The following is a 17,977-nucleotide window of genomic DNA, read 5'->3' on the forward strand; positions in this document are numbered from 1 at the left end:
GGCTTCCAAGTGGCAGGTAATATTTGCAGCATATAAATGTCATACAGTGGCTTTTGAACAAAGAAAACCATAGGAACATAGTGGCCCCTCGAGCCTGCTCCGCCGTTCAATAAGATCATAGCTGATTTGGTTGTGATCTTGACTCCACCTTCTTGTCTCCCTTCCTTGACTCACTTTTCTTATCAAAAATCTATCTAACTCAGCCTTGAATAAATGTAATGCCCAGCCTCTTCCTGGAGAGGGGATTTTCACAGACTAACGACCCTCTGAGAGAAAAAATTCCTCCTTATCACTGTTGTAAATGGGAAACTACATATTCTTAAACTTTGTCCCCTAGTTCTAGTCTCCTCCACAAAAGGAAACATCCTCCTAGTATCCACTTTGTCAAGTCCCCTCAGAATCTTATGTTTCAATAAAATCACCTCTCATTCTTCTAAACTCCAATGGGTATAGGCCCAATGTCATCAACCTTTCTTCATAAGATAAGCACTTCTTCCCAGGGATGAGTTGAGTGAACATTCTTTTAACTGCTTGTAATGCAATTATACCATTTTTCAAATAAGGAGACTAAAATTGTAGACAATACTCCAGATGTGGACTCACCAAGGCCCTGTGCAGCTGCCGGAAAATATCCCTACTTTTATATTGCATTCCCCTCGCAATAAACACCCAATATTCCATTTGCCTTCCTAATCACTTGCTGTACCTACAAACTAACATTTTGGGATTAATGTACCAGGACTTCCAGATCCCTCCATACCACAGAATTCTGCAATCTCTTGCCATATAAATAGTGTACAGTTTTTCTATTCTTCCTGTCAAAGTGGATAAGTTCGCCCAAGTAAGCCCTTTCAGCCCCTCAAACCTGCTGTGCCATTCACTGAGGTCTTAGCTGATCAGTACCTCAACTCTGTTTACCCATTTGAAGAGGCTATCAATTGATACCTTCTTCTAACAACAATCCATTTAAATGCCTTGAAAGCTCCAGTTGTCCTAAAAGCCACAGCATTATGTGGGAGAAAATTCCAGATTTCTACAACCCTTTGTGTGAAAAAGTGCTTCCTGATTTTATTCCTAAATAGCTGGCTCTAATTTAACATTATGTCCTTGATTCTACCCACCAGATAAAACAGTTTCTACCCAACAAATATTTTTAAACATTTTAATCATCATGATCAGATCAGTCCTCAGCTTCCTATGCCGAAAGAAATATAAGCGAAGTTTATCCAACCTGTACTCATAATTTCATCCTCTCAGTCCTGGTATTACACTGGTCATTCTGTGCTGCACCCCTCCAAGGCCAGTTTATCCTCCCTGAGGTGGTGAACCCAAAATTGAACTCAGTATCCCAGATGGTTTCTGACCAAGACTCTATACAACTGTAATGTAACTTCCTCCCATTTGTATTCTAGCCCCCTTAAAATAAAGGCCAGCATTCCATATATCTTTTTGATTGCTTTATGCACCTGCTAGCTTTTAATGAGTTTTGTATTTGGACTTCCAAATCACTTTGCTCCTTTCGAAAATAAGTTTCAAAGTGGTTGGCATCAACATGCCCACATTGAACTCCATCTGCCATAATATTGTAAACGACTCATATTAATGATTCTGTCTCTTTGCAACTTCCCACTCCCATCAGTGACAGCCATGGCTCAGTTAGTAGCATTCTCTCCTCTTGAGTCTGAAGGTATGAGTTCAAGTCTCCAGCGACTTGAGCACAAAAATGTAGGCTGGCAGTACAGTGCAGTAACGAGGGAGTGCTGCACTGTTGGGAGGGCACCTTTCCTTCAGCTAAATTGTTAAGCTGACACCCCTCTATGTTCTCAGCTGAATGTGTAAGCACATGTGCTTACTACATAATTACTATATAATTACTGTGGCTACAAGAGCAGGTCAGAGGCTGGGAATTCTGTGGTAAGTAATCTGCCTTCTGACTCCCCGAAGCCTGTCCACCATCTATAAGGCACGAGTCAGGAGTGCACTTGCCTGGATGTGTAGTTCAAGGCACTAGTTCAAAGAAGTGCAGGGGAACTATCCCTCGTGTCCTTATCCCTCAACCAATGTCCTTTAAAAAAAATATTATCTGGCCTTTATCACTCACATTGCTGTTTGTGGGAGCTTGCTGTGGAAAAATTGGCTGTATTCTCCATCATCAGCAAATTGATGGAAGATGTCAATGACAGTGATATCAAGTGGCTCTTGCACGGCAAAAACCTGCTCACCAATGCTTAGTTTGGATTCTGGCAGGGACTTTCGACTCCAGACCTCACTACAGCCTTGGCCCAAACATGGACAAACGATTTGAATTTCGGAGGTAAGTTGCGAGTGACTATTCTTACATGAAGGCAGCATTTGACTGAGTGTGGCATCAGGAGCCCTAGCAAAATTGAAGTCAGTAGGAATCAGGTGGGGGAAATGTTCTCCACTGGTTGGAGTCATAGCTAGCACAAAGTTGCTAATCATCTCATTAGAGACCAATCATCTCAGCCTCAGGGCATTTGCTGGCATTTCTCAGGGTAGTTTCCATTTTTTAATTAATGTTGAAGTCACTGGCTAGGCCAGCATTTATTATCCATCCCTAATTGCCTTTGAGAATGTGGTGGTGAGCTGCCTTCTTGAACCGTTGCAGTCCATGTGGTAAATGTACACCCATGGTGCTGTTGGGGAGAAAGTTCCAGGATTTTAACCAAAGACAGTGAAGGAACAGCGATATATTTCCAAGTCAGGATGGTGAATGGCTTAACCCTAGGCCCAACCATCTTCAGCTGTTTCTTCAATGACCTTCCTTTCATCATAAAGTCAGAAGTGGAGATGTTTGCTGATGATTGCACTGTTTAGTACCATTGAAGACTCCTCAGATACTGAAGCAGTCCATGTGCACATGCAGCAATACCTGGACAATGTTCTGGCTTGGGCTGATATGTCTAATGGTCTTATGGTGGCGAGTAACGTGCGCACCACTCCAGTGCTAGGCTATGACCATCTCCAAGAGAGAATCTTAACTCCCGTCATTGCTTGACATTCAATGGCATTGCCTTTGCTGAATCCCCCACAATTAACATCCTGGGGGTTTGACCATTGACCAGAAACTGAACTGGACCAGCTATATAATTACTGTGGCTACAAGAGCAGGTCAGAGGCTGGGAGTTCTGTGGTAAGTAATCTGCCTTCTGACTCCCCGAAGCCTGTCCACCATCTATAAGGCACGAGTCAGGAGTGCACTTGCCTGGATGAATGCAGCTCCAACAACACCCAAGAAGCTTGACACTGTTCAGGACAAAGCAGCCCACTTGATTGGCACCCTATCCACCACCTTAAACATTCACCCCCTCCACCACGACACACTGGCAGCAGTGTGTACCATTTACAAGATGTACTGCAGCAACTTACCAAAACTCCCTTGACCGCACCTTCCAAGCCCACGACCTCTGCCACCTAAAAGGAAAAGGGTTGTAGTTGCAGGGGAACACCACCACCTGCAAGTTCTCCTCTAAGCCTCTCACCATCCTGACTTGAAACTATTATCGCTGTTTCTTCACAGTCACTGGGTCAAAAACCTGGAACTTTCTTCCTAACACTACTGTGGGTGTACTTACACCACTTGGACTGAAGTGCTTCAAAAAGGTGGCTCAGCACCAGCTCCTGGAGGGCAATTAGGAATGGGTGACAAATGCTGACTTCGCCAGCAACACTTGAGTCCCATGAATAAAGAATTAAATAAGATATGATTGTCACTCACCTGGATGGGTGCAGTATTGACATCTCAGAATGAATTAAAGCACTTTGCTTGATTGACATCCCAACCATTGGACTGAATATCGACTTCCTTCATCATTGGCTGTCTCTGGCCAGAGTAATGACAGAAATTGTAGGGATGGGAGGTCACAACAAAGTAACCTTAGCGAGTTGCTGCAGTGCATTTGGTATGTTGTACATTTATTTATCCCCTTTCGTGATCTCAATGTCCCAAAGTGCATGAATGATGAAATATTTTTGAAATGTAGCCAATTTGTAATATAGGACATTTCTTTCCAGAAATATTTTTACTTCAATTATGCTCACTTTAAGTGGTCAAAACCGCACCTCTAGGCATTACCAAAATTATTCTCTAAATATCCACTTAAATGGGCATTGTGCACAACACAGCGCTCATCTTCACCTGACCGGTGTTGGTGAGCCAGATATTGGAGTATAGAACCCCAAGAGAAAACAATCACAATGATGACTTTCAACAAGATCTGAGGTTCAGAAATATTTAAAATTTGTGCTCTGGTAGAGAACTTGAAACCGGCTAAATTTAAAGAAATAAATTTCATAAGACAAGAGGGCTACTTTCTCAAAACCAACCAGGCTAAACAAGCAGTGCTAAATGCACTAACAAAGAAAAAGTGCAAACTAACCCCTAAAAGTCTTGCAGGGAGAAAGAGTTTACTGGGGTGACATAAAAAAAATACAGAAACGTTTAAAATGGAGCACTGAGAAATAAAATGTAAGAACCAAGTCTAAAAGCAAAGAAGAAACCATACATCAATGGTAAGAAGACAGGGCAAGAAGAGATGAAAGACCTAAAAGCTGAAAATGGGCTTCAAACTGAAGGAGAATACAAAATAGTAACTAATCAAAATGACGAAGTGCTCACAAGAAGACATGAGCAACATGGTCTCCCCAAACAGATAACCCAAGTAAAATCAATAGCAAGTCGTTTCTTTTCAGATTTGTCAATGAAACTTTTCTTTCCCATAGGTTTGATATCATTGGACTTTCTGTGGATTCTGTTGAAGATGAGGGAGGTATCAGAAATGCAGCAGAAAGTGGTAGGGGAGAAAAACTTCTCATAACTATCTTTGCTCAATTAAGTCGTGGATTGATGGTGTTGATAAATAATTATAACCATGTTGAGACTTTCTCGCGCTAGAGTGCTTTGAATGCCTCATTCATTAACTGCTTAAGAAAATGTTTGATGGGTAATATGAAATATTTATATCACTTATGTAACCATCTCTTTAAAGGTACCAATACTCTGAGATGTGTCACTGTTCTTGCATGTTTTTCGGTATTCCCACAGCATTTCTGCTTCTCTCTGTTGGCCGCCTTCACCTGATAAAAAATTTGACCGTGAGGTGAAATAAGTTTCCATCCCCAGGTTCCTCGGGGAATCAACGTCATGATTTGAATCCAATCAATTCTGCTTTTTTCTTTCTTGCCTTTTTTAGCCTGGACTCCTGCTTAACGTTTTCCTTGCATCTCTTCCCCAATATTTGAAGTTGATTTTTTTTGTTGTTGTCATTTTGCTCTGCCCTCTGCAATTCTGTTTCAAAACCACTTCACCATTACTCCCTCCCTGCCTTCAATGTCTAGAACCCTTTCCTTTGATTATCTTCTTTCCACCCACCCTCTTTTAAAATTCTTCTATTCCCTGCTCTGTATGCAACTTTTATACCTTCTTCTCCACTTCACAGTGTACTCCTGACATATTTCATAGAAAAATGAGAAGCAAAAGAATGCAAGTTCTTCTGGAATGTATCTTGTAATGTCAGTTATTAGGATGATAATCACATGAGAAAGTAAAAATATGCAAATCTTGTCACTTTGTGCATCATTGTCAATGTTATCCCTGGAATCTGGTAAACCTTTTATAAGATGTACTATTCATACATATATTCTAAATAATATATCTATAATGCATTGATCTTTGAGGTGGGCCTTCACTCAAGTTTTGAATTTCCCACTTTATTTTTTGTTTGATGCACAAAATACAGGATAAGGAAAGTCATTTGTTCCACTTAAATTTATATCTTGTTGACAAACCTACTTGCTATGGTGGTCTTTAGTTTGCTTGGCAAATCTTGTCTGGGTGAAGGTGCTCTGTACTGGCACAAGATGTCAGCATTGGCTCAGTGGTAGCACTCTTGCCTTTGAGTCAGAAATTTCAAATCCAGCTCTAGACACTTGAGCACAAAATTCAGGCTGAAGCTCCAGTATAGTACTGAGGGAATTCTACACTGTCTAAGGTGCCATCATTCAGATGAGACATTAAAACCAATGTTCCATCTGCCCTCTTGGATGTATTTGAAACATTCCATGGCATCCTTTCAAAGTAGAGTGGGGAATAAATAGAATGGCGGCTGTAGAGGAAGCCCAAGACCAGGAGTAAGACTGGCACGGTTAAATACAGTGGTGGTAGAGTTGGCCTAAGACTAGGAGCGAGAGCCATCATCAAACTGATACTCAGCATTGGAGACCGCTGGGAATGACGAGCCCAGTCCAAACCATGGAACCAGTGAACAATAGGGAACAGTAAAGTGTAAAAATGCAGTCATTATAGCAGATTCCATAGTTAGGGGGACAGATAGTTATCTGTAATCAGCATTGTGCATATCACATGGTCTGTGCCCCCACCCCCCCACCCACCGGGTGCCAGGGTAAAGGACGTCATGGAAAAGATGCAGAATGTCCTGCAGGGAGAAGGGAGTGAGCCAGAAGTTGTACATATCAGCACTAAAAACATAGAGAGGGAAGATAATGAGGTCCAATTATGAGGAGAAAGTTTGAAAGTAAGACCTCAGCAGTTGTAATCTCTGAATTACTCCCAGTACCACGCATTAGCCAGTACAGAAATAGGAAGATTGAGAGGATTGATGTGTGGCTTGAGGCATGGTGCATGAGGGAGGGCTTCAGATTCTTAAGGCATTGGAACCAATTCTAGGACAGGAGGCATCTGTTCAAAGTGGATGGGTTGCATCTTAACAGGGCTGGGAGTAACGTCCTCGTGGCTAGGTTTACTCATGTAGTTTGGGAGAGTTTAAACTAAATTGCAGGGGGATGGGAGACAGTATATGGAAGCCGATAGAAGAAATAAGATGCATAAAGGAGTGAGCGTGATGGATTGTACTAGAGAAGGAAGTCGTACTATATGAGTTAGGAGCAGCCAAAGGACTACAAGAAATACAAAGACAGCACACTTGTAAAAGGCAGATTATGTTTGGCTAAACACAAGGTGAGGGGAATGCAGTGAATGTTGTCTGTGGATTTTAAGAAAGTGTTTGACAAAGTACCACCTGAAAGGCTATAAAACAAAACTGAGGCTCATAGAAGAGGAGGGTCAATGTCAGCTTAGATTAAAAAAAAACATTGGCTTAAGGACAGAAAACATGAGTCAGGGTAAATTGTTGTTTTTCAGATTGCAGGATAATATATAGCGGTGTTCCCCAAGGGCCAGTTTCATGATACAGCAGTTGGTAAAGGCTGTTATTTAAAATCCCAGAGGGAAACTTTAAACAACTGTCATAACCTATATTTTCAATTGGTATGTTTGAGATGCAGCTCTGAATTCAGAAATGAACCCACCCAGAGGTTTTTATATCAAACTAAATGAAACATTTATTAATTTACAACAAATTAAACACATACACTTGGCTACAAATTACTACTATCATAACTTTTTCACAAATTTCCAAATTAATCTCCACGAAGGCAACAATAACCAATAGACTTAAACAGACACCAGGCAAAGCATTTTCACCTTACAAATTCAGAATATGGTTCCTTTCAATTTGGTTCCTTTGCAGACAGTTGTAGGCTTACAACTGATTAGATATTACATGCCTCTGCCCTGCACACACAAACTCCTTTCTATTATACCTAGCCTCTCCCTTTGAATGCAAATTCTCATTGTATCACCAGGTCCTTTGAACTCTACCTCTTCTAACCCCTTTCATAGTACCAACTTTATTAGTAATATAAACATATTGCTTGGTGTCTCCTAGCTAGGTACAAGATTTCACCCCCAGTCTTTGAATGCTCTGTTCAACAAAATGCAAATGTATCCCCTACCTTACTGTTTACATCTCAAAACTACTATACATCAAAGCACTCAAACTAGCTGCCTTTAATCCAATTAACATATACATAGACTAAACATCTATTTAAAAAAGAAAAATTCCAGTAGTATTATATACATTAATATCCCTTCATGACACCAGTGCTAGGACCACTGCTTTTTTGATAAGTATAAATGGCATGGATATTGGAATACAAAGCAAAGTTTTCTGATGATACCAAATTTGAACGTATGGCAAACAGTGAAGAGGATACCAACCTGTTGCAAAGGACATAGAGTTTAACATAATGGGCAGGCAAGTGACAGGTGGAAATTAATGTAGAGAAATGTGAAGTGATGCATTTTGACAGAAAGGATAAGAGAGGCAATAAAGACTGAATGACACAGTTCTATTAAGTGTGCAGGGACAAAAGGAACTGAGCTTCATGTGAGCTTCATCTGTTCATGTGAACAGATCTTTGATGGTGGCAGGACAAATTGAGAGATTAGTTAGCAAAGCAAAGCTAACTAATGGGATCTTGGGCTTCATAAATAGAGGTATTCAGTACAAAAGCAGAGAAGTTACGCTGAACCTTTACAAAGCATTGGGTTGGCTACAACAAAAGTATTGCATCCAGTCCTGGTCACCATACTTTGGGAAACGTGAGAGTCCTTGAGAGGGTCTGGTTCTAAGAATGGGGGATTTTAGCTGCTGTTCTTTGTTGGGTCGGACTGGCTGAGGAATTATTGCTGAGATGTTGCTATGTCTAAACAGTAACAGGTTTATTGGATATAACGGAACTATATACAGACATGCACAACTATGTGATACCCTACCTAAGCTAGAAGCATTCTCTTTCTCGACACTTGGTCTTATATCTCTTACATCACCATTATGAAAGGAATAAAAAGGAAAGAATACAGTGAATAAAACAGGCAATCAACTGGTTGTGTAATAACCTGTAGAGTTTAATTTCTTAACATGACTAACCAAACATCTTCAACCCAAATTTGATTAAATTAAAGGCATTTCCTGATTCATATAGTAGTGCTTCTTTAAACAGCAGGTTGAAATAGCTTGGGAAATGTTATAGTTGTCAACTGGATGTCTGAACATGCTATATTATGCTTGGACCTCTGAATGAAACTTGAGAAGGTTCAATTTTTGTAGAATGTGTTTTGATTTTAAATATATTCACAAATATTATGGGGATGATGGTGAAGAGAAGAAAATTAGTAAGCCTATTACTCTGGAAATGTTCAATCGAGAAACCAATCCCTGAATTAGACAAAGTTTTTATTGATAAGGAACTCAAGGGTTATGGGGCACAGGCAAAAAGTGCTGTTAAGGCCACCATCAGATCAGCCATGATCTTAGTAAATGGTGGAACAGGCTCAATGGGCCAAATGGCCCACTCCCATTTTTTTGTCTTTTATGTTTATTATGGGCAGTGCTGTTTCCACAGTCCCACACATTAACCCTTTCAACCCTAATACTACAACTACAAAGTTAGTTTGGAGAAGCTGAGTTTGTACTCCTTGAAGTAAAGAAGATTGAGGGGAGATTTGATAGAGGTGTACAAGATTATGACAGATTTAGATAAGGCAGTCCAAAAAGCCATTCCATTAACTGATGGTACAAGGACAAGGGAGCGCTGATTTAAGGTTTTGGACAAGAGATGTAGGAGAATGTGAGGAGGTACTTTTTTATGCAACATGTGGTAATGACCTAGAACTCATTGCCAACGAGGATGGTGGAAGTGGAGATGATCAATGATTTCAAGAGGAAATTGTATAGTAACTTGAGGATAGAGCAGAGGAATGGAACTAAACGGATTACTCGATAGAGAACTGTTATTGACTCAATGGGGTGATTGGCCTCCTTCTGTACTGTTATGATTGAGTGCTCCCTGTCACCCTGGTCAAAGTTTGTCCCTCAACCAACGCCAGGGAAACAGATTACCTGGTCATTATTTCATGGCTGTGGCATTTCCTACATTACACTAGTAAACTACACTTCAAAAAAAACACTTAATTGGCTGTAAAGCACTTTGGGATTTTGAGGTCATGAAAGACTCTATCAATGCAAGTTCTTTCTTCAACATTGAACTTTTAATGGCCCCAGTGTTTTCATTTCCCTGTCTAGTAGATTAGTTCATGTATTTTTTCATTGTGTGAGTCTTTCCTAATTATATATTTCAAGTTTTTATTTTACCAATCAAAACATTATGCATACAATAATTTGAATTGGTCAAATCAAATTCAAATTGAGTTTTAGCCAAAAATTTCTACACTTTAAGAATTATAATTTGTGCATCTAATTTGTTTCCTTTCACCTTTCATACACTTTCTTGTTGCCTTGTTTAATGACTGAGGAGTTTCTGTTGTAAACAATCTTCACAACTAAGTTAACCCTGAGTGAAGTCATGCAAGAATACCAATTTGATTTGAACTGGGAATTATGCAACTGAGATTGTGATATGATTGTTGATTTTACCACATAGAATGTTAAGTTCAATTAATGTTTGTTGGCTGGTATGTAGAACATGGACTTTTTAATGTTTACGTTGATTGCTGTAACTGAGGGTAAGAATCAATATTGACTCATCCTTTTCTCACTTGTCTAACCAAACTGAATGCCTTTGAAGTGGTATCCTGTGGAATGTTACCATCAAAATCATACTTTTAATCCTGACTGCACAAGCTTTGTTAATGAAGATTATAAATTTTTGTGTCCTTCCTGAAAATAATTTCTCATTCAAAGTGATAAAAATTAAGTGGAAATTCAACTGGGCAGGAAATTATCACATCATTTCTGCAAGTTTCAGTAATCAATTGGGTTAAGAAAGGTTAGAGGTGGGCAGTGTTCCAGAGATGGAAATAGATGGTTCTGTAATTGAGAGGATATGGGGCTGTAAGTTTAGCTCGGATCAAATAGGATGGCAACATTGCTAACAGCCTGGTTCAAACTGGAATCGGTGACGAAGGCGGCACTTGTGGCAGAGACCTAAGATGATGACTTGGGTTTTCCCAATATTTAGATGGAGGAAATTGCAGTTTACCAAAACTGGATGTTGGGAAAACAATTTAACAACAAGGCTGTCGAAGAATTGAGAGGTGGAGCCGGCTATTGTCAACATATGTGCCCCAGTGGACAACATTGCTGGAGCAGAATGTAGAAGAGGAAGGTGGCAAGGGTACTTCCTTTGAGGACTTGAGGTAACTTGCTTGGGGTGAGAAGAGAGCCCATTACAGCAGATGATGTGGCTATTATAAGGAAAGGAAGAGTATAGCAAAGTGATGTCCGTCTCTCTGATATAGAGTGGAGGAGAATCATTGGTGGGGATGGTGTGGTTGGCACTGTCAAAGTTTAAAGGCAAGTTGAGCGATTTTGCACCATGGTCAGAGTCACAGAGATCTATTTGCATCTTTGGAAAAGAGAAGTTTCGGTGCTATGGAAGGAGCACAAACTGATTAGAGGTACTGAAATGGGGAATTGGGAAAGGTGAGCATGGATTTGGAAGCTAACAGTGAACTAAATTACCCTGGACTTTGACAGGAAAGAGATACTGGAGATGGGCAGCTGTTTCAAGGATTTGTGGTGAAGGGTACAGTAAATTGTGGGATACAAGTCCACCTGGCGTATAAGGCAACTCCATTTTCTGGCTCCAAAAATCATGATTTGCAAATACTCGGCATATAAGTCAACCCCTTTTTAAGGCACAACATGCTATACTCACATTAGTAGTCAACCTCAATTTTTCACCCCACAAATATGTTATACTTACTAATGCCTTATAACTAGGCACAATAGATCAAGTAGGAGATACATACTGTACTGCGAAGACATGCGGGAGTTTAAGACATGCTCACTCTTTGCTTCGGATGCTGTTGACATTTCAAAATGGTGACCACCCACGCCCTTGCCAGCAGTTCATCTTTATACTGTGTTTGGAGGGTGACTTCAAAGGCCGAGTTATTATGGTGACACCCACGGTAAGATTTTTGGGGAGGTGGCGTGTGGGGGAGGGCAATGATGGTCTTGTTCTTTTAGGTATACAATTTATACAAAATAAAAATATATATAATTTTCTTAAGGAGATTGCATCGTTTTGTCTGCACTGAGTAAATACAATGTAATATCTGCTTAATTTTATTTGTTTTACAGTTAAAGCAATGATAGATCTAGAAGTTAAGAATGGGATACCATCTCACCGAATTATTTTGGGAGGCTTTTCTCAGGTAATGTATCATATGCTTATGAACAAGGCATCATATCTAATGCAATAAAAATAAATAATGCTAGAAATACTCAGCCGATCAGGCAGCATCTGTGAAAAGAAACAGTTAACATTTCAGGTTGAGATTACCTTTTTAAGAACACAGAGGAAAGGTCATCTGAACCTGAAATGTTCACTCTATTTCTCTTCACAGATGCTGCCTGACCCGAATGCTTCCAGCATTTTTTGTTTTGATTTCAGATTTCCATCATCCACAGAATTCTGCTTTTGTTTGCATGTCTAATCTCTTGGTCTATGTAATATTGGTGACTGATTATCACCAAAATACAGAATGATCGATTAGATGTTTTTTTCTATTACAGTGTAACTTTAGAAAAGATACTGCCAAAATAAAAACATAATGAGCCCTAATTTTTGCTAACTTTGAATTGAGAGAGAAGCAGTTTTCCCATAATTTTCAATGTCGCAAATTTAAATGTTTCTCTGGGCATTTATCAGTGTTATTGGTTTTATGTTTTAGAAATGCCAACCAAGGATATTAAGAGAACTCTCCCTACTGTGACATCATAATCTATTTTAATAACCTTGGAGCATTGTCAATGTTCATGATTTTAATTCCTTTATTTTTGCACAATTTCTGTCTTTGAGATGTGGGCATTACTGAAGTACCTACCAGTACATTTACAAAATATTAAGTGCTAGTGACACAGCAAATCAAGCAAAGCTGAAAGATCCTAAAATTGTGTTGGCAACCTTTTATGATGAATGGGGTTAGCAATTCTTGTGAGAATATAGGTTTATGAGAAATTTTTGAGGAATTAGGCAATGCAAGAGATAAATGACCTTGTGCTTTTCTCTAAAGTTACTGTTCTGCAAAAATATACTATTGTGGATTGCCTGCTGACTTCTGGCAGGTGCAAGATCACAAGTGGCCTTGTTATTGCAAAAACTAATTACTTCTAGAAGAGGAAAAGAAAGAACAGCATGAGGTGTGGAACTGTCTACAGCTTCATCTCTCATCTTTATCTGTGTGTGTGGAAATGCACATACTTTTGAAAGTTGCTTAAGTATAGATAAATATGATTCACGTACTATTTTTCAGCATTAAACTTTGCTGGAATGCTTTTTAATATGAAGGTAGCTAGTTGAGAGATTTATTTTTTCAGAAATGGGGAAAGGCATGTTAAAATCTAGATTTTGTTTGCACTTACACTTATTATCCTCCAGATGCAGGGTTGTATCATTAACCCTGGAAACTAAAACAGGCATAGAAAAGGATTATGCTAAGGCTAAAATACAGGTAAGGGAGGCTAAGGCCTGTGCCTGAACACAAAGCTTGCTGAACCTATGATTGGATAGATTTCTGCACAGTTCCAGATATTTGGACTATATCCTAGTGAGTATGGGTCACTTTCAGTGTAGAAGGGCATGGAAGGACACCAGGCGGGTGTAGCTGCCTGTTAATGATCCCGAGGCCATACCGCCAAGTTTTCAGTAAGATCTAGTTAGGGACAAATAACATTTTGTGTGAGATACTTGCTCAATGAATAAAGCCACAAGATTCCAGGAGTTTTGAGCAAACAAAAATATACTTCACTATACAAGGTCAGAAAGATAAATCAATTTGAAATATCTGCCTTATTAACCCTGAACGTTGAGTATATAAGGCATATGTGAATTAACAGACAAACTGTGTTTGAACACACTACTCTGCACAATAAATGCCAAATGCGATCAAAACAGAGCCCACAGATTTCTCAACAACCCACCCAGACATCAGTGACACTGAGTCAACCAATCTCCCTGAAACTATCTCTCTCAGGAGAGATTCCAGTCCTCACCTTCCAAAATCTAACTTTGGAATTCTCTCCAACTCATACGGCTTCAACAACGGCCCACCTCACAAGGTTTCAATCATATGTCCCAAGATTCTGTTCCCCTGGACTCCCATGTATACATTGAAACACCAACTCACAAGCACAACTTCAGCTCTTCAATTGCGCCAAGCAGAACACTACTGCTCGAACAGGGTACCTTTGTCCCAGCAGCCTGCAGCACAGAGTCACCAACCTTCAACTGCCTTCTTGGATCTTCAGGGCTTTTTCTGAACCCTCTTCAATACCGGGGCTTCCCTTGAGTCCTCTTCACTTAAAGTTTGCTCCTGATCCTTTTCCTATTTGCAGCCTGTTTCTCTGCCCCTCTCCTTTTAACTAAACTGGGACCTCTTCCTGTCCCTGTCTCTTTAGAACCTCTAGCTGTCCCCTGTCCCCTGCCTGGGACTCTTCTTTTCAGTGGCACTCCACTCCCGATCACCTGTCCTAGGTTTTCACACTGTTTTCTTATGCACAAGAGCACTGGGCCTAAAATAAATGTAAAAATGCCAATCTGCACATGTGCAGCCTGCTCCCTGTCTGCACATGTGCTAAAGCTCCAAGGTCCGTCGGGAGTTTAAGCTCCCAACCTCCGCGCTTTCCAACAAGGCAAGTTTGGGTTTCATAACTACGCTTCTTCAAGTAGAAGGTATGTGGAATAGGCACACCTTCAACTCGAAGGGCATTAATTAATCCTCAGTTCTACTTTGTAAGCTGCTGCTCAAATACCGTAATGTATTAAGTCTCAATTATGAGTAAATAAAATCATAGCTACCAATGGATAGTCAGCTTCAACATATCAACATGTACTCTAAAGGAACTTTAAATTAATTCCATTCTCATTCATGGGAAGAGTGCTGCACAACAGACTTCTCCCAGGCTCTCTTTAATTTGTTGTTGTGCAGTACCAAACTGAGTAACATTTCTGGTACACAGGATTGGGGAACAAATGGCTACAGATTCCTTCAAGTATTGTTCCTATAGAAGCATTCCTATGTTACTATTGTATTTTCTTATTTTGATATGATCCTGTTAGGAACCGTTAAAGTAGAAAGAAGAAATCCGAAGCACCCAGCAATTAACTGACAGACCTACAACACACAATTTCATATTTTTAAATAAAAACAAACTTTATTGCATAAAAAGATAAATTAAACAAAGCAAGCTTTATAACTTTATATAGAAAATTAGAAAATAGAAGCAGAGTAGGTAATTCAGTCATTCAATATGATCATGGTTGATCCTCTATCTCAACACCATACTCCCACTGTCTCCGCATACCCCTTGACGCCTTTAGAGTCTAGGAATCTATTTTCTTCTTAAACATATTCAGTGACTTGGCCTCCACAGCGCTCTGTGCTAGAGAATTCCACAGGTTCACCACCCTCTGAGTGAAGAAGTTTCTCCTCATCTCGGTCCTAAATGTCCTACCCTGTATCCTGAGATTGTGACACCTTTCATTCTTCTAAATCCCAGTGAATACAGGCCTAGTCAGTCCAATCTCTCCTCATACGACAATCCTGCCATCCCAGGAATTAGTCTAGTGAACCTTTGCTACATTCGCTCTATGGCAAGTATAGCCTATCTTAGGAAAGGAGACCAAAACTGCACACAGTACTCCAGGTGTGGTCTCACCAAGGCCCTGTATAGCTGCAGCAAGACATCCTTGCTTCTGTACTCACACCTCTTGCAGTTAAGGCCAACATATAATTTGCTGCCTTAACTGCTTGCTGCACCTGTATGCTTGCTTTCAGTGATTGGTGTACAAGGACACTCAAGTCCCTTTATACATCAACATTTCTGAATCTATCACCATGTAAATAATACTGTCATTCTGTTTTTCCTACCAGTGTGGATAACTTCACACTTATCCACATTACACTCCATCTGCCATGTATTTGCCTGCTCACTCAACTTGTCTAAATCACCTTAGAGCCTCTTAGCATCCTCATCACCACTCGCATTCCCACCTAGTTATAGTTTATAACTACTTAAGCGATGAACTTTGTGTTACTGTTTATTTCCCCCAAGAGTTTCCTTATCTTATGAAATCTTCACTTTTCCTAGGACTAACCCCAAGTTATGCCATAGTCCTCTGGAATTTACTTCAATTCTCCTCCGTATTCCAGCTTTTTCAAAGATACAAATTTTATGGGAATCCTTTGATTAACTTTTGGCTAAATGATGCTCCAAATTTCTTTAAAGACTTGGACTCTTCAGCTCCTTGTCATGGATTTAGATATACATAGACTGCTTTTTCCCAGTCCGCTTTCACAGATTCTGTAAAGCTCTTTCCAAGCTAACTATTCAAGCTGACTACTTTCTGCCACAAGGCTCTGTGAGGACCACTGTAGATTTCTTTCACTAGCTTCAAACTAGGAAAATCTTTCAGCTTCTTTCCTCCTCATAAATTCCAAACTGAGCTTGTGTCCCCACCCACAATCCGCATAGTGAATGATAAAGTTCATATTTTGTCTGCTAGAATGCAGGCCTGACTAATACTCATGTATTTTGGCTCTCTTGTGTAGTTGCATCCTACACAAAACTGCCTCTGGCTGTTTCCAAACTAAACTGCTTGCTTCTGTCAGAATTAGACAAAATAACCTTCTAACCAGGGCTCCCCCCGAAATCACTATCTCTATGCCAACGTGGCAAGCTTTGAGATAGCTCAAACAGATATTCTGAAACCAATATGAATAATCTCCATCTCTAATGGAGTTTTGCAACACTCTTTCCCAAAAGTGCTGGCTTTGTTAAGGAACTCTGTTGTTTACAACCAGGTTTTACCTTCTCTTGAACTGAGAGCTACATACCTAATTTAAATCTTTTCTTGAAGTAAGGGTAGACTTTCTGGCTCCATTACAAGCCCAGAGATGGCTCAATAATGTTCAAGTTTTATACTTTTACCTCTGACCTTGTAAGATAAGCATTAGTTAACTTTTAACTGTAATTGCCTCCAAGCTTATTTGAATTGCATTTACTTAAGGATTGCTTATCAATTTCTCAAATAGCTTCCCCCATTTATCTACAGTTAATTCTGAAAACCAGAAGTTATATTCTGCAACACGGTGAGGTAAGAGTGACTGCCCTTGACATCAAGGCAGCATTTGACCAAGTGTGGCATCAAGGAGCCCTAGCAAAGCAGGAGTCAATTGGAATGATGGTGGAAACCTCTCCGCTGGTTGGAGTCAGACCTAGCACAAAAGAAGATGGTTGTGGTTGTTGGAGGTCACTCATCCAGGACATCACTGCAGGAGTTCCTCAGGGTAGTGTCCTAGGCCCAACCCTCTTCAGCTGCTTCACCAATGACCTTCCTTCCATCATAAGGTCAGAAGTGGGGATGTTCGCTCATGATTACACAATGTTCAGCACCATTCACAACTCCTCAGATACTGGAACAGTCCATGTCCAAATGCAGCAAGACCTGGACAATATCCAGGCTTGGGCTGACAAGTGATAAGTAACATTTGCGCCACACAAGATGGCAATGACCATCTCCAATAAGAGAGAATCCAACCATCGCCCCTTGATGTTCAATGGCATTACCATCACTGAATCCCCCATTATAAACATGCTGGGAGATTGACCAGAAACTGTACTGAACTAACTGTATAAATACTGTGGCTACAAGAGCAGGTCAGCGGCTAGGAATCGTATGACGAGTAACTCGCCTCCTGACTCCCCAAAGCCTATTCACCAGTCAGGAGTGTGATGGAATACTCCCCACTTGCCTGGATGAATGCAGCTCCCACAACACTAAAGAAGCTGGATACCGTCCAGGACAAACCAGTCCGCTTCATTGACACCACAAACATTCATTCCCTCCACCACCGACGCACAGTAGCAGCAGTGTGTACCATGTGCAAGATGCACTGCAGGAATTCACCAAGGCTCCTTCGACAGCACCTTCCAAATCCACAACCACTACCACCTAGAAGGACAAGGGCAGCAGATAGATGGGAACACCACTACTTGGAAATTCCCCTCCAAGTCACTCACCATCCTGACTTGGAAATATATTGCCATTCCTTCACTGTCGCTGGGTC

General features: G+C 40.4%; 1 protein-coding gene across 3 annotated transcripts in view; it reads left to right on the top strand.

Annotated features, from left to right (window-relative positions):
- Positions 1 to 17,977, top strand: part of LOC121279139 (acyl-protein thioesterase 1-like) — a 60,298-nt gene that overhangs the window by 24,112 nt on the left and 18,209 nt on the right. For all 3 annotated transcript variants that reach the window (XM_041190105.1, XM_041190106.1, XM_041190107.1), the window contains exons 5-6: positions 4,744 to 4,814; positions 11,988 to 12,061. In XM_041190105.1, coding sequence (XP_041046039.1) covers positions 4,744 to 4,814; positions 11,988 to 12,061 — 145 coding nt within the window. The remainder of the gene's footprint in view (positions 1 to 4,743; positions 4,815 to 11,987; positions 12,062 to 17,977) is intronic.

This window comes from Carcharodon carcharias, chromosome 6, assembly GCF_017639515.1.
Source record: "Carcharodon carcharias isolate sCarCar2 chromosome 6, sCarCar2.pri, whole genome shotgun sequence".
Taxonomy (NCBI): domain Eukaryota; kingdom Metazoa; phylum Chordata; class Chondrichthyes; order Lamniformes; family Lamnidae; genus Carcharodon; species Carcharodon carcharias.